General features: G+C 38.0%; 1 protein-coding gene across 1 annotated transcript; it reads right to left on the minus strand.

The window, feature by feature from the left end:
• Positions 1–1,975: 1,975 nt before the first annotated feature.
• Positions 1,976–18,193, minus strand: ppm1j (protein phosphatase, Mg2+/Mn2+ dependent, 1J). The gene is made up of 10 exons (XM_042407057.1): positions 17,647–18,193; positions 10,104–10,218; positions 7,728–8,057; positions 7,222–7,334; positions 6,819–6,903; positions 5,870–5,988; positions 5,507–5,570; positions 4,952–5,059; positions 4,215–4,366; positions 1,976–3,456 (listed from the first exon to the last, which is right to left on the minus strand). The coding sequence occupies exons 1-10, from the start codon at positions 17,907–17,909 to the stop codon at positions 3,309–3,311; spliced, it is 1,497 nt and encodes a 498-aa protein (XP_042262991.1). The 5' UTR covers positions 17,910–18,193; the 3' UTR covers positions 1,976–3,308.
• Between the last annotated feature and the right edge of the window lie 6,453 nt (positions 18,194–24,646).

Below are 24,646 nucleotides of genomic sequence, written 5' to 3' on the forward strand. Positions count from 1 at the left end.
CTTAACTTCTCATATGGTGTAATTATGAAAGGGATGTGATAATTGAAAAAGGAAAACTTTGTTAAGTGTAGGCCATCCTGTAAAAGTGTTTTTTAAGGAGGCACTTAAAAGCTGCAGTGGAGTCTGCCAATCTCACGCTGAGGGGAGGGCTGTTCTAAAGCTGAGGGGTCGTAACTGAACACATGGTGAAACAGCTAAAAGTGTTTGATCAGCTGATTTTAGAGGCCTGGCTGGGCTGTAAGGGGTTAAAAGTTCTTTAATACAATCTGGAGCCAGACCGTGGATGGCCTTGCACATCTGGACACATCCCAAAGACTGATGTCACAACAGCTGTTTTCTATCAGCTACCAAAGGGAAAACACCTACTGTGACACAAGTGATATTAATTTATTACTTATATCAAATAATCAACACGAATAGTTTTGTTTTATACACTTGTTTTCCCCCCAAAGCAACATTAAAGTTTACATTGTAGGTTGAGAATCTTATTTTGAAGGCGAAACACCCTTACTTCCGGTGTTGTTATTGGTGACTTGACGGAGCTGTTGCAGGCTCTCGAGTCACCCAGGTCCCTCCTCCCCTCCCCGGTCAAAGATGACATCATCCGTAGTACAAGAGGACTCGTGCAACAGGAGGGATAATGGGTGTGGATCTCACCAGTGTGGATCTCTAATGAAACCCTCCGCCACTGACTTCATCTGGGAACAGTCACTTCCTGCAGGTGTGTTGCAGACCTGTGAGCTTTGTGTCTGATCAGTATGAACATAGCTGAACATTCAGCATCAACATGTCTCTAAATTATAAAATAATTAGGGCTGCAACTGTTTTCACTATAAAAATAATGACATCACTTTACCTGAGCTCAAGACAGACACACAAATATCATGGTGAATTAATTTTTTCTCTGACTGACAAATCTGCAGTGATGGAAAGTCACTATGAGCATTTACTCAAGTGCCTATGTACAATTTTGAGGTACATGTGCTTCCATTTTATGATACTTTATACATGTACTCTACATTTATTTGACAGTTAGTTATATATTTATAAATTTTACATACAGAACATAGATTATTAGCCTATAAAATATGATGGATTAGTATTTATCAAAGGCCCTGCAGAGCCACAGGTGTTTTCAGTTTCTGTGGCCGATTAGATCTCTGTTCAGGTTACAGCTGGTCAGAATGATTCAAAGATTAATGTGAGCTCATCATAGTACATCATTTACTAATGAGAATGAAAAATGTGCCTGCTCTTTTCTTTCTTTCTTGTTCTCCTTGCATAGCCCTGCGAGCCATGACTTGTGGACGGATAACCAAGATAATGTGGCTTCATATGAATGTTGCTTTTGCAGTGTTGCAGCTAATGTTTTCTTCCTGTGTGGGTGGACAACAAGTGCCTTTAAACCCGATTTGACTTGCTTCATGAAAATGCTGTATCTAATATAATGTAGTTAATATATATACAATAATGAGCCACATTTTGCATCACGAGTACTTTTACTTTTCATAGTTTAGGTGCAGTTTCACGATAATCCTTCTGTGCTTCAACTTAAAAAATTGAACGGACAGTGAGTACTTATTCAGTCATCCGTTAATCATTTCTGCACCATAAACAATGCTCCTATTTTATGGTTATTTTTCATTTTTTAAAAATTAGTTCATACAAATTTTGTAAACTTCTTAGACCCTGAAAAATATGTGAAAAAACAGAATCTCTTCTCCTGGGAAATGAATTATGTAAACATGTCATTGAATAAATCCTGACTTCAATACTAACTCATAATGCTCATGACGTTTATGTCAGGAGTCAGTAAAGAGGGAAGTTGAGATACTTAGAATTTGAACACTCAGTAATTTAGTTGTCAGTCTGAACTGTTCTGACTCATCAGTCGGCCACACCAAAAGTTCATTTCCGTTTGAGAAGTACATGAGACTGAGTCAGAGACAAAAAAAGTTCAAAACAAATGGGAAAAATCTGATTTATTTCTAAACTGGTACACATTATCCCTCTACCTCGCATTTTGGTAGCTCAATTTCTAGGACAAACCATCTCTCTAAACAAACAGTTATGGATAGAAACATAAAAATAAAACTTCTGATACAACCAAAGTTTTCTTTAAAAATATATGGATAATCTAAATAACAACATGACATTAACAAAAATGGTACAAAAGAGGTATACGGTACATTTAAGGGCATACAATATATTTTTGCCATTTTTTACAAGGATCTAATTTAGTGCATCTGAAGAAAAAAACTCCCAAGTCCCTTTCATCTTTTAATAAGGCATATGTGTGAAGTTTATCACATCTTACTATACCGACACATTTATGAGAACACATTACTTTTTCTCCTCTGAGGGTTAAACAAAAGAAAACATGTAGTTAATGGAAACCAATGATCCTGTTCCTTTGTGTTTTACTGAACATATATACAACCCTCTGTTCTCTTAACTGTAACAAAACAAAACAAAACAAAAGATCTATGAACACATTCAATAAAAAGATACACCGCATCACAAATCAACAGGCTACCACAGAGCATGTCCGACATTCTTCAAGTGCCTCAGGTGTTGTCATTCATTCAGCATTGACAAAGGAAATACAGCAATACAGACTCAACTGATTCTGTGTGGGTCCATCGCTGAAAAAAGGTCCATTCCTCTGTTTTTACCTCAGTAAACTTCCATTTGTGTTTAATGTACAGACATGTATCTAATGGACTTTTTCTTTGTCTTATTGTTTTATTCATTCATTTGTACATATTTCCATCCTTATGCCTTAAAGGCACCTCTTTGGTTTCCTCACATTCTGCAATCCCCTTTACAATATTGATTGTGAAACTTCAGGAGGACTTTTTTCTTTTTTGTTTTGTTTTTTTTACAAAAGGGAGTCACATTCAGGGCATGACATGAAAATGCACAATCCATTCAAAGGTTTGAGTAGCAGTCCAGCGTCGAACAAAAACAGGAAAGAAAATACTACAAGGATTTAATTCTCACTGGCAACCGTCACAAACAGCAGGTCTGGGAGGAAGAGTGTGACTTCTCTTACAATGTCACTGAAAATCTTTTGTTTACATGACTGAGACCAACCAAAGGAGATGGGTGACTGCTCCTGGGTCGGGTTGAAGTGAAGCGGTTGGGACTGGGTCCGATCTAGTGGTTGATGAAGGTGCTGCTCATACCCGAGTCTTCCCTATGACAAAGGTGTTATCTTCTCTCGCAGCCCCGTCAGTCCGGGGTTTAAGGAGCTTGGAGGGACCCTGAAGAGTCAGCTCTGTCATAGCGGCTGCCACAGCACCTTGTCATGTCTCTGACTCGTGTCCTGCCAGCGGGATGACAAATACAGTGATGTCATCACCTGAGCCCAGTTTTTCATTGGGTAGCCGCCAGCCACGCTCTTTCAGCACTCCTCTTGACCTCATCAGCAGATCCTGGGCTGCCAGTGTATACCTGAATAACACACAGAGGGCAAAAAGCATAAACAGTCATTACAACAGTGAGATGCACTCTATAATTACAGATAAGCACAAACACACATACAAAATACGGATTCATATTCAATCAAGTAAGAATATCAAACTAATGTTTCCTGATTTTTGTCCACTGCTGATGAAGGGTAACACTTTATTTTATATAAACATTAATCAAACAAGTTATAATACACTTTAACATAGTTGTAAGAAGGTATAAGCTATTTTTTGAGTGTTAATTGATAGGTTTGTCATTTTATCTCCTGCTGTGAAACATACCAATCCAACAGCTCTGCCATAAATTCTATTTTTACGAAACGTACACATTTTCAGATATTGCTGAAATTGTCAGAAAGGTGATAATTCCACTTTGTTTCTTTGTTCTTAATATTTTGTCCACCCCATTAACACACATAAGGGTACAATGTCAACAAACACTGAAAAAAGTAGAATTTATGGCAGATTTGTTATATTGGATTAGACTGCACAGATGTCCTTAATAAAGTGCTAGAGTGTATATATACTGTATATACTATAACTATATATATGATACCTAAAAATGTGTCACCACCTAGTGGACAAAATAAGTTGAACATTACACCACTGATCTTACTTCACAGTGGATTTACGAAACTGCCGCTTACATCTAATTTTCCTGAACATGTTCACACGGCACATGACAAATCATACAGCAAGAACAAAAGCCTAATGTAAAGGATTACTTGGCAGACTGCATACCTCATGGGATCAGAGGGGTCACAGCAGGATAAGTAGGCTGACACAGCATCTGCCACTTCCCTGTCTGTTGTGACGTCCCACAATCCATCTGTGCCCATGACCAAAACGTCGTCAGGGCCATGTTTGTTTTCATCCATGTTATAAACCTGCACCTGTGACATCAAGACATTTTTCTTGATCAATATTTGATTCATTACGGTGTCATGATTTATAAAAACATTTTGAATTGTGTCCAGTAATGTACAGAAAGATTAGAGAACACATGCTTGCATGCAAGGGACATAACCTCCATTTGCTCCATAAAGCTGCTCATATTCATTTACATTTTAGACACTAAGCCACTTAATGTAGTCAGATAAGCACATTTCAGGGAATAGAGACCTGATGATGTTCCCGTAATGCTGAGCAATGCTGACAATGCTTGAAAAGGAAATGAAAAAGTAAAATCTAACAAAAGAGGTAGAGGCTATTTTAACACCATACAACAAAAATGAGAAGTGCTATCATGTGTAGGAAGAGATTTTAAAAAAAGGTTGTGTGCACTTCTAACGTCTCTCTCATATCTGAGTTTCTAAAGGCCCATTATGAGACACAGCTTTGAGCAACAGGCAACAAAGTGAAGCTCAACAGCTATTCATATGCGAGCAAAAGGCTCCGAGGAGGCTAAAGCAGTGATGTTGAGGCGACTCCTCCGGCAGCCCTGACAGCCAACTTTGCTTCTGACTCATCGCACTCACCTCAGGGACGCAAGAGAGGAAGGGCTTTATGTAAATGTTGGAGTTGTACACCTTCAGGTCATGATCTCCGAGCCCACGGGTCACTCCGATTGTTGCCATGACGCGTGCCTGTATACACAAACACACAATCACACAGTAGGGTCACACACACACACACACACACACATAATAATGTAGGTTACCGGTTTGAGATGTGCTTCAGTTCAAGGAAAATCCACTTATGAGGGATTATTAAGTGAAGACCATGTTCTCTTAGACAATAATGAAAATGAGGTGCATTATGCATTTCTCCCCAGGCAGATGTGGCAGAATTACACGAATGAATTATAGATGTGAAAATGCTTAATTTAATTGAATTATCTGCATATACAAAGTATATAATAGATAGCTTGGTGATACAATAATGCATTAGATGTAGACAACCTGTTATAAATACGCATGTTACGTACATATTGTGATTGAATTATTACTGAGTAGAAACCGTCAGCAGCTTAATATTTAGAAATCTCTACAAGAATTTGTGTATCCAGTTCAGTACGTTAGGTTTCTTCTTACCTTTTTACCCTCTCCGTATATCAGTGGGAATTTCAGATCATCTTCAACAATTGTCTTATAAGCCCTGCAACAAAGCCAACAGATCTCAGATGTAAGCATGTTTGTAATATAGGTTAAATGATTAGTTATCCAACTTCTCAAGTGCGAATATTTGCTTTTTTTTCAAAAGTGAATACCTGCATTTTGACCTGACAAGCACCTTGAATATGTCAACTTGATATAGACTGAATGTATAATCAATTTATTAGGAAAATAAATGGAAGATGAATTGATAATGCCCTAGTTTGAAAATCCTATGTGAAGAGTTCACTCAAAACATAATTAACTGTCAGAAATGTGAATGAAAAGGATCTCCAGGTTTACCAGCCAGTCATGGTGTGGTCTCTGTAGAGCATCTTTTTGCCCAGCTCACTGTGCTGGATCCTCCGGGGGAACTCAATGTGAGTGAACTCATTGCCCAGGAGCTCTGGCCTCAGGAAACCCTGGAGTGACACACAAAATGGGGCAGGTCACATCAAACTACAGATTAAAAACCTTTACTCAAGTCTAAATGTCTGTCACAACTCAATAGCTCTTACAAAACAGAAAGAAGCTGAAGAAAACTGCTTGTAGAACAGGAGCCTTGCAGTACAGTATGCTGCATACTGAAGGCACAGAACAGCTCCCAGTTTTAGCAACAAACATCATCCACCCACTCCCTGACTCAGAACTACAACCAGCTACTAAAACAGGCAACTGAAGCAATTTATGTTAGCGCAAGAGAGGATTTCCTTCCTCTTCTTCAGGTTGCCTGCTTATCTTTCTCAACTAAACTTACAAAGATCAACTTAGAGACTGCCAGGTTTAATGCCACTTCAGAGGAGACTTTGTTGTGTGAGCTAGAAGAAACTGAGAATGAGGTTCATTTTTGTTTTATTGCCCTGTCCACGAGGACGTAAAGGATGTCCTTTTAGTAAAATGCCCTCCATTTATGTTGATTTCTTTGGGCTGGATGATTATGAAAAACTTGAGTTGTGCTTCAGGAAGGGAACCTTTTTTTGTAGCAGGTTTTATTTGCTAAGCTTGGGAGAGAGGGAAGAATATATTGTTGAAGACCAAGCTGTACAATAATCTGTAATTTTATAATTTAAATAAATGTTTGACCACTGCTGTACTTTCAATGTCTTTCAATGAGGGCTGGGCACTTTGTGTGCATGCCATGAAAATAAAAGAAAATCAATCAAAGTCAAATCAATCAACTGCTTAAAGCCTGTGAGAAAAATCCCCTCAGCACACTTTTGTTAGTCATGTGTACCATAAAAGATAAGAATACCAGATACTGTAGCCGCTGTCTCTCTGACTCAGGTGTGAATTCGTTAGTCATGGGAACAACTTCATTATTTCGTATGATTATAGCCCTGCAGAGACAAAGAGGGAGGGGAGAAAAGAGTGAGAAAATTCACACTGACAGAATTACATTTTCCTTTTTCTTATTTTTCACAAACAGCTAATATGAAAAGGTTGGTCAGAGAAGAGGGCTGCATTATGCTGCAGTATGCAAAGTGAACCCCAGGTGGCACAAGAAGCTCCAAGTATAAAGCTCCATACGTTGAACAGTGGAGAGTGAATTACATTTTCTATCTTTATAAAAACCCTTCAGTTAAATTAGTTTTAAATCATTTCTACAGTACATGGTGCAGAGCAGTGCAGAGACTTTGATACAGCTAAACTCTCACCTGCTATCTCCAGCATTGGCTACATAGAGTTTCCCCATCATATGGATGGCAGCTAAGGCACAACACCCGCCAGAGATGGCATAGGATGCTTTCTCCTTTTCAATTAGGTCATCCTGAAATAAAATGAGAAAAATCAAAGTTAAATTAAAAGGCCACAAAATCTCAGAGGTTTAAGAACTCACTCTGCCTCCAATCACACTGTATAGCTAATTATTTTCTCCATACATATTCATATTTAAAACAAAACAGCAGCGCTAATGTAGAGAAACAAAGAGGCTTTGAAGAAGCCTCAGCTGTAGGTTATTATCAGTATCATCTAAACCAGAAAGTGAGAGCAGAACAGAAACATCTTTTCCACAGTAAGTCAGGTTTGGATACTCATCCACCCAGAAAAACCCCAGAAAAAAAATTAAAAGGCAGTGAAAGAATTAAATATGCAGCTTACAAATGGGCAAAGGATTGTTTTCTTGTTTTCCTGCATGCACTGTTGGCTAACATCTGCTCACCATCTGTTTGAAGGCGGTCTCTATGACTCCCATCACCAGGCTCTCCAAACTGACAACCTTCTCCATGTGAAAGCGCACTGAGGAGTCGGTGACAGCATCGGGGTCTTCTGGTTCCTTTTCGGCTCCCTTCTTTGTCTCCGCCTGGTATGGGCTGCCGTTCTTGGCCAAGCAGATAGGAGGCACACTGTTGGGGTTCTCCAACAAGTGGCAGATTTCTCCCAAACGGTCTCTGATGAGGCGGTGAAGAAGCTTGGAGGCCATGATGGCAGCTCCACTACCTGCATGTCCATCAAACACGCCCCAGAAGTGGAGAGGGATTCCTGTGCCGTCCTAAAACAAGTGATGTGGACATAAAAGGTATAGAATAAATATAAAAACAGTAACAGTGATTTATTATATAAATCATAGAAAAAATATTAATTCCTATGGTTACGGGTGTGGTTTAAAAATCTCCCATGAGATTACAACTCTGAGCCAGAAGGCACAGATTTGTGAGGGTTTAGAGGCTCTGGTGACATTTTTAATGCTAAGCAATATGTTTCTTCCATTTCAGGTCTTACTGAACCTCAGTTGCAGTAAATCTATATTATAATATTTTGGTAAAGCTGTCAAGATATAAAGATTTTATTTTGAGCTTTTATATGGTGTCATAAAAGTCAAAAACAATATAGAACAATATAAATAACAGAATTGTTTTACTGGAAGAATAGCACACTGGCCATATAAAATATAAAACATAAAAAATATTATTATCCTATAGTATAAATCAAATGTTTTGTGATTCTTGTCCAAAGAGGATCTACACAAGCAATGGAAAGACTACTGGAAGATTATCTTCATCTGAGGGCTTTTTGCTGCTCTACGATGATGCGATGGGAAATGAAAAGGCGTTGCCACCTTTTGTGTTGGCAGGCGTGTTTACAAGCCGAGTTGGCCCGACTGACTAACAGATGAACACGCACAAGACATCTGCTTTCCCCTCTGATGCTGGAAATGAGCGGGGGAGGGGCGAAACAAGGGATGATGTAATTCATTTACACTAAATGGACGTGTGCGTGTGTGTGTGTGCGTGCGTGCGTGTGTTTGTGTGCGTGTGTGCAGGTCTTTCAGGAGTTGAGGGTCTAAAACAGACATATTGACCTGAAGAGTTAATGGGGTAACACTTTACTTTAAGTCCCCCTACTTCACATTTATAAGCAGAATATAAAGATGTAATAAATAGTTTATAACACACTATAATGTAGCTGTAAGCAGATCAAATTTTATAGAATTTATATAAAAATTTTATATGACTGCAACTGTACTAAATAGTCGTTCATTATCCGTTTATATACCTGCACTCAGTTATGGATGTCCACAGAAGGAGTTATAGTTGTCAAATACATTAATAAACACTGCTTACGACTACATTATAGTGTGCTATAAACCAGTTATTAACAGTTTATACACTGCTTATAAATGCTAAATAGGGGGACTTAAAGTAAAATGTTACTAGACGACTACAATGGAGAAACAAGTTCTTTTCTTATTAAACACCTGTTGTCTTTATTATTATGAAATTAAGAAATTTTATCTTTCAGATAATTCTAGTACATCTCTTTTGTGAGATGAATGTTTTCTTTTGTACATGGTCCCTGTAATAAACTAAACTAAACTGAACTAAACTAAACTAAACTAAACTAAACTAAACTAAACTAAACTAAATTAAAGTAAACTAAACTAAACTAAACTAAACTAAACTAAACTAAACTAAATTAAAGTAAACTAAACTAAACTAAACTAAACTAAACTAAACTAAACTAAACTAAACTAAACTAAACTAGCTTTAAACTTCACACAGACGACAAGTTGAGACAAAAGGCCAAATTGAAGAAGTAAAATTTTTACTTCTTCAATTTGTCTTCTTTGCGGGTCTTTTCTTGACATAGAGGTCTAAATATTCTTTATTACAAAGCTGGAACTTGTTTCTGATACTTTGGTTTGTGATAACAAGATGAGGAACAGTAAAGGATTAATCAGACATCTAAATGAACGTGTATAGTGAAAAATGAGAAGTCCCACGAGTATCTGAGGTGAACACAAATAACAAGTTGAATCCATCAATACCAAATAAGCTACGGAGACACCACTATTGGGTATCTGATAACTACAATGCATGCACAGATGGTGTGAGGCAATTACAATTTAAATGCACTACTGCTAAGACTTCATTGTGTTTTAACAAGAAATCCAAATACCCTTCAGTGACGTTCACCTTCTTCAGGACTTAACTGAGACTCAGATTCAAAAACATTATCACTGGTAATTTATTGGAGACATTTCATCCCTCATTCTGTGACTCCTGTTTTGACGTTCAGGACTTTGTCCTTCGCTCACCCCGTTGTCCTCCAGCAGAGTGGAGTTGCGGTGTTTGCCGGTCGGCTTCTTCACGAACAGTTTCTCACAAGAGGCCTGGTCCTCGTTCAGCATGCTTTTCCCCGCATTGATCACCCTGGTGGAGAAAGACGCGAGAAAGAAAAGTGAGACTTGAGTCAGATGATTTATAGAGTTTGCTTTCTCTTTCCTCTAACCACACGAAAAAACATAATTGCAGCCAGAAAGATGGAGAGAGACGAACAGTGAGGAAAAAAGTGGGGCAGCAGGATGCAGTCATGTCCCAGAGGGAACTTGCAGGAGGGATTAAGTGTTTTTATTATGAGCTGATGCCTGTGGAGGATAATGGCTTTAGAGTAATGCACTGTTTCATACTCTAGCAGCATCATCCATCCTGGTGTGCGCTGCCGCAGTGTTCACTGGAGGTAACAGTGATGAAAAGAGTGGTGAGGCTGCAGGAAACTATGCTTAGCAGCTTTATCTGTGAAAAATAGCAATAAATAGTAATAAAACATCCAGTTACAGCTTGAACTCTGTAGGTAGGTGTCACAACAGGTGCATGCTAAAACAATCTCAAATCACAAATTCATTCCTTACTCAGTCTAATGCCACTGCGACCCAGTCCTGGATAAGCGGCAGAAAATGGATGGATGGAAAATGGATCACAAATTTAAATACAAATTTAGTGTGATCATAGTGTTTTGGCATGTTCCATCTCTACGAATCATGTTTACTTTCACTACATTTTTGCCAAACATTTTTATATGCATGGTGTACAATTTTAGACTTGATTACTTGATTAGATATATTTTCCCTACTGTTCCACACATCCATTGGTTTGTGTTTAATCCATACAGTATGAAAATCAATCAGCAGATTCTTGAAACTCCATTGAGTTGTTAAACCCATCACAGATTAAAGTGATGGATTACATTATCTTTGTACTATGGTAGTACATTGAAGACTTATCAAATCATTCTGCACTTAAAATCTGCATTGATCGATTTTTGGCCAATTGGGACAGTGGAACAAGCTAAACACATTAATATATTATCATCTTATATTACTTCCATTTTATGTTGATGCAAACTTATTAATAAACAGTTTCTTGTTTACACATCCAGCAGATACTAAGTAACATTAGCATTTGTCTGGAGTTAAGTTTCTTGTTACCTGTCAAATAAATGTTTAACATTCACTCTATTGTTAGCTCTATGTTATCTGATTCTTAAGCTGCTAAATGCTACAACATGTTCACCAGCTAGTTGCTAACATTGTCTGACCGCTATTTTGTGCTGGACAGAAAAAAACTACATGCTGCAGCTAGAAACTGATGCGAGTGATAAAAGTGAAACAAAACAGTAAAATTGTGGGCAGCAAAACCAAAACAGTGAACTGAAAGACACTAAAATGCTCTGTAGAGCTGAGGGGAACTGAATAGTATAATGATAATTTTTTGTCAAAGGCATTTAATCCATGGTTAATAGAGAAATATTGATTAAGGCAGCTTTAACTTAAATGGATTACACCTGCTAATTGACTTCCATACTGTACATAATGGTTTATATTTGGTTCACTGTGTTGTGAAGTATATGTGATTTGTAGTATACAGGCTGGATTATTCACTGGTATAGTCCTTTAAGCTGCCACATGAGGCTGACTTGGAGAGGCTGCAGTTTGGGCCTCATCCTGGCATATTACATAACATTTTCCAGTTTCAATTATAGATAAATGCCACATTAGCTGGATAATACGGCATAATACCTATTGCGCAATTACAGTAATTTGAATATTGTCATTAAGATTCCCTGAGAAACTTCTGCAGAGAGAGGATTAGTAATTTATCAGTTACTGCTGGGAGCATCAGGGAAAGAAATAGAGAAAGAGAAACAGAGCAAGAGACCAAAAATGAAAGAGAGAGAGAGGGAAAGAGGAAAAACTGTACGCTCAAACAAAGGAGACAGGAGAATCCCAAAGTAATCACTGAAACATGACCTTTGACCTCTCACTTTCCAAACAGTTTAGCTGATTACAATCATTATAGAAAATGGCTGCGGCCTGGCTGGAGTCTTTGATATCAGAGAGCACCAAATATGAGGCATAAAATGCAACTGCTGTCCAAATCAGGATTATAAAAAGTCCTTCCACTTTCTAATCAGTTGAAAGCAGAGCACTGGCAGCACTGTGTCCTGTACTGTACTCCCTGCATTACGACTAATGACATGTAAGAATTTATAGTGTCCTGATTGTCATGTAAACTTTCTGCCAAGGCCAAAACATTTTCACAGATCTGGATGCAGGGCTGGGAAAGAACAACTCCTTACCGTATATTGGAATATGATCACAGCAAATCTGCAATGTTCTGCCAGCACTCTTTTTTGGCACCGCTGTGCATGTTGCTAGGTTTACTATAGCTTCACTCTCACTCAGCCAATGCCTTGGTGTTTTTGTTGAGGTCATGCAGTATCATGCCAACTTTCACACAAATCTGACAGCTTCAGTGCAATTTTCTGCTTGTGGCCAGCGTTTACAGATAGTGCATGATAGTGACCGCTTTTTCAACTTGCCTAAACATACTGTTGGCCTCCGATTTCTGACAGAACAGATGCATCCAATAACAGCACATGAAAAGCATATTCTCTGTACTTGGTGCCAATTTTTACACAAACCTGATAGCTTCAGTGCAATTTTCTGCTTGTTGCCAGAGCTTACAGATAGTGCACGACCTCAACAAAAATACCAAGACATTGGCTAAGTGAGAGTGACGTTCTGTCAGAAATTGGAGGCTAACAGTATGTTAGTCAAGTTGAAAAACACATAACACATAATATTTTAGGATTATTTCACATTTTACACTGAATGTGTCTGAATAAAATGTCATATTAGTGGAATGATTAGCTTTTTCTGCCTTCTTTCAATGTTAGAAATCAGAAAAACCTGATGTTATTTAGTAGGAAAAGTTCAGGAAACAATAAATTGACACAATTTTTACACTTGTTTTAGAGGAAAACATTTTTGTTGAAAATGAAAGTGTCTTGTTTCTACATTTTTGCGGTTTAATAAAGTTTCACCGCTCTGAAAGTGAATAATCAGCAGTTATTCTTTTTTTTTTAAATGCAGTCACATGAACCCAGTGAGCTATAATTGAACATAATGTCAGTAGCGTGGGCAGATGTGATTCTTAACCAGGAGCTCAAGTCACTTAACTCTTTCGCATAACTGTGTTTCAGTCATGGTCATATGTTTCCACAACTTGTGACTGAAAGCCATTGTGTGATCCCTCCTACTGTATACAGTATTATGCAAGGAAAGTTCAGAAGAGGAAGTTGAGAGTTCCCGTGTATTCTCTCATTGCGGCTGCTGGACTTTTTAGCATCATTATAAATATGATGAGAATGTCTTTCCGTCCATATTTGGTGTTATTAGACGTAAACTCCTACAAAAAGCTGCAGTTTAGAAATATTGCAATCCACTTGACACCTCATCAAAACCTCCCACTGAGAAAAAGTCCATTCTGTGGAAACAATTTTGTGGTTCAATCAGGAGTAGATCAGTGATGCATGTAATCCAGTGAATGACAACACCTCAGAATCACTGAAATAATCCTTTTAGATTTCGAGTTGTTGATAATTCGGATGACAAATCTGAACTGTCTGAAAAAATGAATACAACTGTTCTAACTGTCTGTGTATTCTTCCTTTGTTGATGATATTTTTTTTTTTGCATTGCTTGTGGTCAAAAAAGAATTTCAAATGACCTGTTTCAGTGGTTTGGTCTGTTTTAGGTGTATTTTTAACTCCTCTGCTCATAAAACTGGCACATTTCAGAGTATAACAGTGGACTTTTTGAAAGGATTTTTTTTTACAGGTGAAGTTTGGCAGATAGACAAACACTGCAGGCCTGTACAGCACATAACATCTTCATCTGAAGCATCTGAACATCAAAGAATTAGTCTAGTCATATTTTGAATTCCTTTTTAGGGAGAGGAAGTGGTTGGTCATGTTTGCAAACCCCATGGTGCAATGCTAAAGTGAAACTCACAGACGAGACTGACACAAAGAAATCTCCAGCAGAACAATAACTAGGTAGGACAGACTGAAACATAAATGCCAGCATTGTAATTATAACATTCAGCAACTTGTTAACTGAATCTCGGCATCAATTTAAGATCTGGACACAAAATAGTGTCAATTAAGCACATGAACTATGCAAGTCTGAACAAGAACTGAACAGAATCCAATTAAATAATATTGTTCACTACATAAAAATACATTATAATACGCACTGAATGAAAGAAAATGCTACAAATATCATGAGAGATTAAATGTTTACTTAACAAAAACACTCATGTATCCCACTTCTTTCCAGCATGAAGTTATTCTGTTGAAAATCATCCATTCATCCCGTCTCCATACCTGCATATTCACTTCAGGATCATAAACAGCTCTGAGCTCTTCTCTTTCTCTATAGTTGCTCTCCAATCAACTATTTTTTCATGTATTATTCATGTTGTCACAAAAATGTCACAGACAATAATCATTTATACGTTTTCATAGGTGATTTAACCCTTACATACTGTTCAGGTCAAATTTGACCCATTTGCACAGTTGAGAGCAGTAAAAACACCCTAAACAACATTATTTTTGACTGAAATTATATGACTTATCCTAAAGTGACCCAGATTATGCAAAAGTGGAAATATTTCAACTTTTTTTTTTTTTTTTGGTGCAGCTGATGCGCATTTTTGTACATAGCAGGTATTCCAGGATCATTTTGACTCAATCACCAGTCTGCACATTCAGTAACATTCACTGAAATCATTATGGCTGTTATGTTCTCCTGTTTTAGATAGTTTGATTGTGAATGTTTTTTTTTCCATAAACAAATAGCCTAAAACCTAAAGTATACACTCTCTCTGCTCTCTGAAAGCTTCATTACGAATTAATCACCCATTTGTAAATGACTGATGAGGTGTTTATGAATGATAAATAGATTTGTGGTTCAGAAGTTTGACTAATTATGAGACTAATTATGAGGGGATAAAATGTGTGTTACATTTGTTCCCATGATTATTTTGGTTTAAATCAAGATAAAGTATCCATTCTGTGCACAGGAATACTCATTTTCTTTCTGCCTCTTGAGTCTTTGCTCCTCACACTCTCTCTCTTGCATGATGTCAGGGCCTGGAAATGTGCCTCCATATTAGTATCAAATAGCCATTTGACAAATGCACTTCAAGTAGCTTACTGTAAGTGCACTTGTGTTTATGCTGACAAAATGTTGCACAGTGGTGTTATGGCATCAATAAGAAATGTAGCATCATAAACCTGTTCAGTGCTTAAATTACAGACAGATTTCACATTTAAGATGGTTACAAGTGGAGTCCCCTGGTAGCCAAATGGTTACTGTGCATGCCACGTAACTGCAATGTCCCTGGTTTGATTCCAGCCAGGAACCTTTGCTGCACGTTACACCCATCTCTCTCTCTCTCGCTCCCCTTGCTTCCTGTCTGCCTCTTCCCCGCCCACTATCCAATAAAGGCAAAACTGCCAAAAAGTAATTATAAAGATAAGTAAATAAAAATTATGTGCATGTTTAATTACTGAGACACTAATGACACTGCAAGCCTTCACTAACATAATCTTGTTTAAGATCCCAGTGAAAGAATAACAAAAAAGTGCTCAATCAGCGTAATGCCAGGCCAAGACTATCCAACAACAAATGACCACGAATCCTCATTACCACCACAATGACTTCCTGCCCTGCCACTAATTAAGTGGAGAAGTTGAAGAGAGTCTGAGTGTAAGCCAGCGGGGCGGCCTCCAACTGGACAGCATCCATCTACGCTGTTTGGCCATCATTGTTCCTACTCATTACCTCACGAGGGGAGTAAACGGAAACAAAAGGGATGAAGCTGATAGATGTTCCGATAAATGTTGCTCTGGGAAGGTTATCATTTCAACCAGACTGATCTGAAGAGATCACACACGGCACAGTTAATTTAACACCTGTTGATAGATTTAAATAGTCTTATCGGAGCTGTATCATCCGCATGAGTTAATAAATAACTTCTCCAATCCATCCCAGGTCAATATTATGGTACATTCATTCAGGTGTACAAACATTTACAACTGGATTACAGCAATAATTTGGCATTGTTACACAGAATCCTATTCCAGATGTTAATTACTGATCCTTTAAGGAACATTGATTTTGGATTGATTTGCTCACAGGGCTGACACTGGCCCTTGTTCTCTTCTATCAAATGTGATAATTTATCACTGATGGGTGCGGGCTTTTTGGGATTTTTACACTCTGTGTAATGCCAGAACTGATGTGCGATCACATCAGCCGATTAGGTTGTGTTGTAAACAGCACCGCTAATGCTGTGATTACAGTCTCAGCGACTTACATGTAAGTAATTTGCTTCAGAAAGCAGTTGACAGCACTGATGACGCTGCACATTCTCACACACTAACCTCCCATTTTTTCATTACAGCACCCTCACTTGACCTTTCTCATTCAAGTCTACTGACATGACTGTCGCCACAGATCTCGTCCCTGTCCCCTTGTGTCTCTCTGCATGACTCAGCCTTGTTTTTGTTTGTGTATGTGTTTCCCACACTGGGGCCAGGAGAGGTGGGCAACACGCAGTGGTACAGCCCACATACTGTAGCACTGAAGGTATTCAGCCCCTCATAACCCCCTCCTCAGGGAGACTGGAATGTCTGAAAGTGTTTTTCCTCAGTGGAATCGCCCAAACAGCGCATTCTGGCCAATAGTGTGAATGAAATAGTGCTGCATTGTTTCTACGTGAGAGAGTACTGCAGGTGAATTGTTTCTACCTGTGAGAGTTACTGCAGGTGTATTAGAGCATAAGGGCACCTGCAGTAAACCCAAGGACATCTGGAGTGGATTTATGCACTTGAGCTCACAATTGTGAATGGTCACTACTTCAAACACAGTCAAGTATTTCACACAAACACACTGATTCTGACATTGAATAGGCTCCTCTCGTGTTTTTGCATGTGTATAAAAATGACAGACAATCAGCTGGGCACACAGGAGAGAAAGTATGAGAGATGTCATCAGTTATGTGTATCTTTTAAATATCAAAAACATCATGCACGTATGAAAACACTCAGAAAGGCTAGTTGAAACATGATAGCTGCATTTCCTGCTTTCATTTTCACATGGCCTTGCATTTCTTAAAATTGAGGAGCCCTGCAGGCACACACCTTTGAACACAAATGCCACAGTGTCATGATAGCGGCTGCTTTGACTAATTACAGCGCAGACACGCTGCTCCAAATGTCATTTACAGCAGCTCAGGGGAGGAACACTGAGGTAGAAACTGTACAAAAAGCAAAAGGCCATACTGGACATCACTGTGCTGCTGCAGTGCACTCGGAGCTGCTGAGGCTGCAGCAGCATAAAAACCCTCCTCACAGGCCTGACACTCCTCAAACCAGGAATAAAAACACAACATTTGGTGATGTTTTTTTTTTTTTGGATAATTTGTCAATGGTTTCTTTGAACCACTCACTCTGCGTATCCCGTCTGCCAGGGAAGCCTGCTGCCTCTCTTTAACGTGAGCACCGGCCGTGATGCGTGCTCGGTGGAGTACTGCAGGAGCTCCGGGGTGAGGTCCAAGAAATCCGGCCGGCCGTAGGGGAAGCGCGGCGGCAGGCTGTCCGGTCCGCAGGTCTGCCCGCCACCTGAGTGATGATTGTGGTGGTGTCCGTGCGGCATCATCCCTCCCACCAGAGTGGACATCGCGTTTTTAACTTTGCTTATCATCATCGGCATCCACCGATACCCGCAGCCAAAAGATCCGAAAATTAAACGCGATGCGATCCTATTACGTTAGAGAGAGAGAGAGAGAAAAAAACACACACACACACACATACACACACACACAATACACATCAAGTGACGATGATCATTTCAGGAAGCGATTTTTTTTCCTCCTTGGCCCCATGTGACAGCTTTCAGACAGACAGACACGATGTTTTCCTCATTCAAACAGAATAAAGCCTTCACGGGCTGCGTGCAGGCTGTAATCCGGCAGGAGGCTATATCTCATCTCAGAAGGCAGGGCTTCACCGGGATGTGCAGCCAACCGTGAAAATATCACACACATAAAAAAAAAACCCTCTAACAAACTCAAAATCTTAACAGCTACAAGGCTGCTAAAGACAGATCCAGTGTGAAAGTCAGCTAATAACAAATTTAGGATGATACTATGATATATGAATCATATATGGGACACTGAAAATGTCACATCTACAACACACTATTTAATCCTAATCCCAAAACCTTATATATTTAGAAAAAAAAAATCTCCATAAAACAGAATTTTATGTTGTCAACATTAAAAATATCTAAAAAGGTACCTTTATACAGTAAAGAGTTTATACATTTTATTAATTGTTAACAAATCATTTATAGATCAGTCATAAGGCATTAATTACAACAACTTTTGAGCTGCCAGGTTGTGAAAAATCTCTCTGAGTGGTGAGTTATTAATAGACAAGTAACAGTGTAAGCCACCAAGTCTGCAAAATTCCATTTGTTTATGTCACAGTGACCATGAAGATAACATTGTGTTCAAACAATCAAACAAATTAATCAATAGTAATCAGGATAAAAACAACTGGACAGCTAAAACAGACTGCATACATGTGTATGTGCCAGTGGTGGAAAGTAATGTTTACAAGTACATTTACTCGAGTACTGTACTTAAGTACAATTTTGAGGTGCTTGTACTTTACTTACTACTGTACTGTATTTCCATTTTCTGCTACTTTATACTTTCTACTCCACTACATTTATTTGATGGCTTTAGTTACTTTTCAGATTTCCATTTGACACAATGGATAATATAACAAGCTTTTAAAATACAACACATTGTTAAAGATGAAACCAGCAGTTTACAACCTTTTTGTCTTTTGACGTCTTACAAAAAGCAGTGTGTAGTCGGGGTCACATTTCAGATGTCTATGAGTTGTTAACAGCTCCACCAAATAGTAATTTTTCCCTCTAAACTTCTCACATGGTTTCATTTCAATAAATGTTCAAATGATCCAATATTTCACCAAAAATCAAAGATTGGAGAAAAAGTCCACAAACTGAAAGAACTTTGTTTTTTCTTCTTTCCTCTCCCATTAATCATCTCATGACCTCTCAGATTTATCTTGTGACCCTTTGGAGGGGCCCGACCCCTATGTTGGGAACCACTGGACTAAACTAGCTAACTGTATATAAAGTAGTTGAAACTAGCTCTACCTCCAGCAGCTACAACAGTAACACGCTGCTCTAACACTGATGCTTCAGTATTAATAATCTAATGATGTCATATATAATAATATATCAGTCAGAGGGGCCAAACTACTACTTTTACTGCAATACTTTAACTACTTCAAGCTCATAATACTTATGTACTTTTACTTAAGTAGGATTTTTCATGCAGGACTTTTACTTGTAATGGGATATTTTTACATTGCTGTATTGGTACTTTTACTTAAGTAAAGGATCTGAGTACTTCTTCCACCACTGGTATGTGCATGTGTCTATGTAAGTATTGTATATGACTGTGTATACATTAACATGTAGGGGTGATATTGTGTGTGTATGAGTGTAAGTGTGTATTCAGTATGTATTCATAGAGTTAACATGCGAATCAAATCATCAATCAAGTCATTCAGTGTTCACATCTTTGTTGTTTAAGCCATTGTTTTACTTGTAAAGACTTTAAGTTCTAATTGTTTTAATTCTAATACACAATAATAAATCATCATTATGAGGGTCACAGGTTTCTCACTTTTCTAATAAACCAGCAGCAAAAGCTCAGTCACCTGTAATTAAATGTTAAGTTGTTAAGTTGATAATAAGACTTTTTACTGGACAACAGTCCATCAAGTCTTTATTTATAAATGTTAACTCTGCAGTACTTTTCCCACTAGGTCAGAGGTCAAACGGTCCACTGGAGTGGGTTGATTGGAAGTGTCACCTGATGAATGAAAAAAATAACAAGACATAGCAGGTGTCATGCTGGAGGAGGATAAACACCAGCAGGGTTATTCATAACCATGGCAACCCAAGAGGTGTTCGAATTAAAGGCTTATAAATGATGTACTAAATAAATCCATTAATTACAACATTAAAATCCTTTATAAAGGGCTTTTTAGAAAGTGGCACTGAAAAATCACATCAAGAGCAAACAGTTGTATCTGCATCTCATCCTCACATGATGGTTTGCTGTTTAAATAGAAAACTCCTGTAATCTCACCATATTCCCATCACTCAAATACAGCTAATTGATAAGAGCACAAAGCAGCTAGAGTTTGGCATTAGACAAGAATCCTTGTTTTGGTCCACTTTTCAAAGAAGAACATCACTAATGGTACATGAAGAGTAGCCTGTAAGTGTGTTACATAATCACTTTTATCTGAGGTCACAGTCCATCTTTCAGCTGATAGTGCTCAAGGACGGAGGCTGATACGTGATTTAATTGCACTGCTATTGATTGTTTTTGCTCTTACAAATCACTGTCACCAGGTAAACAAAACCTCCATCGATCCAGTCCTGCTTATTCCTAACAGGTCAACATGAGTCAATACTGAAGACTTTGCTAATATGTGTGCCCTCTTTGTTCCTGTTGTTTAGTGACCATAAATCACTTTGTAACTTTGATTTGAAACTTACGATACACTGTTTATTTTTCATTATCGCATCTGCGTTCAGTGAAATTACTATTTTCTCAGCGTATCATTCATGTCATCTGTAACCAACAGTCATTTGTTATTCTTTGATTTGTTTCTTAAATTGTATTTTTTTTAGAAAAATAGTGAAAGTGGAAGCCAAACCACATCATCTTATAAACCAGTGTCTTTGCCTGTGTTGTTAGTTTGTTTGTTTAATTACTTATTTCCTTTTTTTTAAAAAAAGTATATTTACTCTACTATACCCCAGAACAAGACGAAGAACAATTTTTAGGCACTTATACAGAACTTTATACTTCTACTCCCCTACATTTCAAAGGAAAGTATTATACATTTCACTAAACTTCATATATATGACAGCTACATCTTTTATATATGAAACTACTTTGAAGATAAAAATTTTACACACAAAATCTATGACAAACCCATAAAACATGATTCATTTTTATAGATTAAACTACTCAACAGTATATAACAAAATGATTTGCTCCACCGCCGACCAGCACTGACATTAACATGCTGCTTATGCCTTAATGCATCAGTAATGATTATCCATAATAATATAACTAAGTCACATTAAAAGAGACCATTTTGCTGAGTGAGTAATAGTAATACAATAATAGAGCAATAGTATACAGTATTTTGCTGCCCATTTTTATTTCACTTAAGTTAAATTTTGAGTTACGGACTTTTACATGAGTATTTTAATATTGTTGTAATGCTTCTTTTACTGAAGTAAATGATCTGATTACTTCAGAGTGCAATCACTGCATTTTTGACATTATAATGTAACTTGAATCTTCTGTAGATGATTTCTATGCATTGATACCATCAAACACAATAAAGTATAACAAAGAGACCACAGAAATGTTGTTGTGCATTGACGAGATTGTGTATTTTTGTAACAGAGATGTTTGCACCTGTGTGCATTGACCAGTAGATGGAGCCAAAGTACTACCAGATGGGAAGCAACTTGAACAAACTGGTGCTGGGATACTGGAGAGGAGGTTCATATGAATCTATCATTACGTTTGTTGACCTCTTCAGCAGATGGAGGTTGTGTCTATCTTGCATGTAATAACTGACGCATTGTAATTCTACGGCTCAGTGGAAAGCACATGTTGTTTATCACCTATTTGTGACCATTTTTGCAATAACAGCTGTTTTATTGCTAACTGTCTGCAACACCACATGCTGGCAAGTGATAAAAGGAAATGAAATGATTTCCTTTATTCAAAGGATGGATTCTTAAACCTTTTATTCCCTCTCCCAAAGATGAAGCACTCTCAACATCCAGCAGCAGTGGAGCAAGATTTAATCTCTCTCCTGATGAATGACCCTCTACTTCTCTGTCGGAGGCTGCTGAGGCAGATTTCTCTCAGTCGAAGAGAAACTGTGAAATGATGGCTGAATTTGTTTTCAATGATTTCTAAAGCTTTCTCTTTATACGTGTGTGCGTGTGCTGTTGAGTGTGTGTAGATGAGGTGATTAGGGGGCAGCCACTAGTCCCAATTTAGAAGGTCTCTGATGAGGAATCATTGTCAGGAGAGAAAACAAGGCAAAAGAAAAATAATATGTCCGGAGTTCATATTTCATTGTGTTACAATGCAAAATGAATACACTACAGTCAGATCTGCACTTCCAAAATGTTTATTTCAACTAGATTTCCATCTTATCTTCATATTTTGTCTTGAATCAGGTAGAACTGAAGGAAAACACACATTCATCAGTTGCTCAAAACTTTCAAATTCTATGAACATATGAAGTCAGTTTTTAAAAAGGCAATATGTGAAAATGTTGATAAAATGTACAATTAGTGATGTAAAGTAATTAAGCACGTTGATGGTACTTGAGTGTGAGGAGAAATGTTGTATGTTTTTCTCCACTACATTTATTTAACAGATACACTATAGTTACTAGTTATTCATCAGATTAAGATTTTACATAAAACAACATATGACAAGCTTATAGAATACAATGCATTGTTACATATTAAACCAGTGGTTTCCAGTATGACCACTTATGAAAAGCAGTGTATGTTTTGGGCCCCTTAATTGTCACATCTCATATGTCTGTGAGCAGTTAAGAGTTCCACCAAAGAGTGACTTCACCTCACTTCATTTCCACACAATGCCATTTCATTTGAATAAATGTTTGAGGCCCAAAGAAGTAAAATGTATAGAGGTAAAATATTTCACAAATAAAGCAAAGATTGGAGAATATTCCCTAAAAATGCATCAAAATTTGTGTAGTAGAACTGAAACATCTCACAACTCTCCATATGTATCTTGTGATTCTTTGGTGGGGGCCCAACCCCTGCTGGATAAACCACCTAACTTTATTTAATATAATTAAAACTAGCTCCACTTCAACCTCCTACAAGAGCAATAAGGCTGCATGGAGAAAGAGCACCGCCTCTAAATCCACTGCACCAACAGCAACAGCAATGGAAATAGATGACACAGAGTCTGAGTCTGACAGTGAAACCCATGCATAATATGATTTCTTACTGCTTACACATTGATGTATCAATGTTATAAATCTAATAATGTCATATATAAAAATATATCACTCAGGGGCCATTTTTTTCTGCAGAAGGAGAACTTTTACTTTTGATAGTACATTTTGCTGATAGATTTGTAATGGGTCACATTTGGCATTCTGTATAACTGATTCAAAGACAGGGTGAGAAAGTAACACGCTCAAAACTCTGAAGCAGTTTTTAAAAGAGTAGTAGATGAAATATTTAGATGCTTTTCTCAAGTAAAAGCATCAATACAATGAGGTAAAAGTCCTGCATACAAAATCCGACTGAAATAAAAATACTATAATCACTGCAGCAGTATTATCACTGCTGCAGTGATTACTGCAGTATTACTGCACACAAGGAAGTGTTTCCACATACTGAATAAAGCCTTAAATCAATAAGGAAATAACTTTTTATTGTACCATAAATTGGACCTGGGCAGGATTAGCCCTAGATCTTTTCAAAACCTAAAAATGCCCCTGTTCTGTCTCTCTTCTTTTGTCACTCTCTCATATTTTCACATATTTTGACAATTTTCTTACACCATAGGACACAGACAACATTCTGAAAAATTCAAAACTCTAGACAAAGACATTATTAGATATTTTCTCATTTTGATGGCAGATTTATTCTCTTATGTTAAATTTGAGAAGACAACATACTGTAAATTATATGGTTATTCTTGCAGTGTAATATTGACTGTCTTTTGATTATGCCTTGTTTTTGTTTATCAAAGCTTTCAGTGCTCTCACTGTTCACTCTAAATAGAGTTCATGTATTCTGGCGTTGTGTGGAAATTATTCATTTCTCTATGGCTACAGCTCCCCGCTGGTACCTGGGAGACTTGGTGAAGTTGGAAACTCCATTAGGGTGGGCCCCTGATGAAAACCCATTAATGGCTCTTGAGGTCGGGGAAAGACCTGGCAGTGCAACCGCACACAAAGCCATAAAGCCTGATGTAGTTGCCTCTCATCGAGCATCTGCAGCAGAGGAAGAATAACTGTCCCGGCATCTGCAGACCTGTTGAATTAAAGGGGGCATTAACTGCTGCTTCCTCTGCATTATTGATGGCTAGCTCCTTTCCTGAGGGCCATTATGCCTCCTATTTTTCCTTTTGCAATTTTCTGGTAGACGTCCCACTGTCTTCAAACACACTTCCGCGATGAAGGTGAGTGAGGGTTCAGGCGGAGGGCTTGCACTGCTCCCTGCAGGGTGCTGTTATTTTAAGCCGAACCACCACAATCAGTGTTGGGCCATGGAGCCCCCACAGCTCTTGTTCCCTGTGTGATGTGAAA

The sequence above is a fragment of the Thunnus maccoyii genome, chromosome 3 (assembly GCF_910596095.1).
Source record: "Thunnus maccoyii chromosome 3, fThuMac1.1, whole genome shotgun sequence".
NCBI lineage: Eukaryota > Metazoa > Chordata > Actinopteri > Scombriformes > Scombridae > Thunnus > Thunnus maccoyii.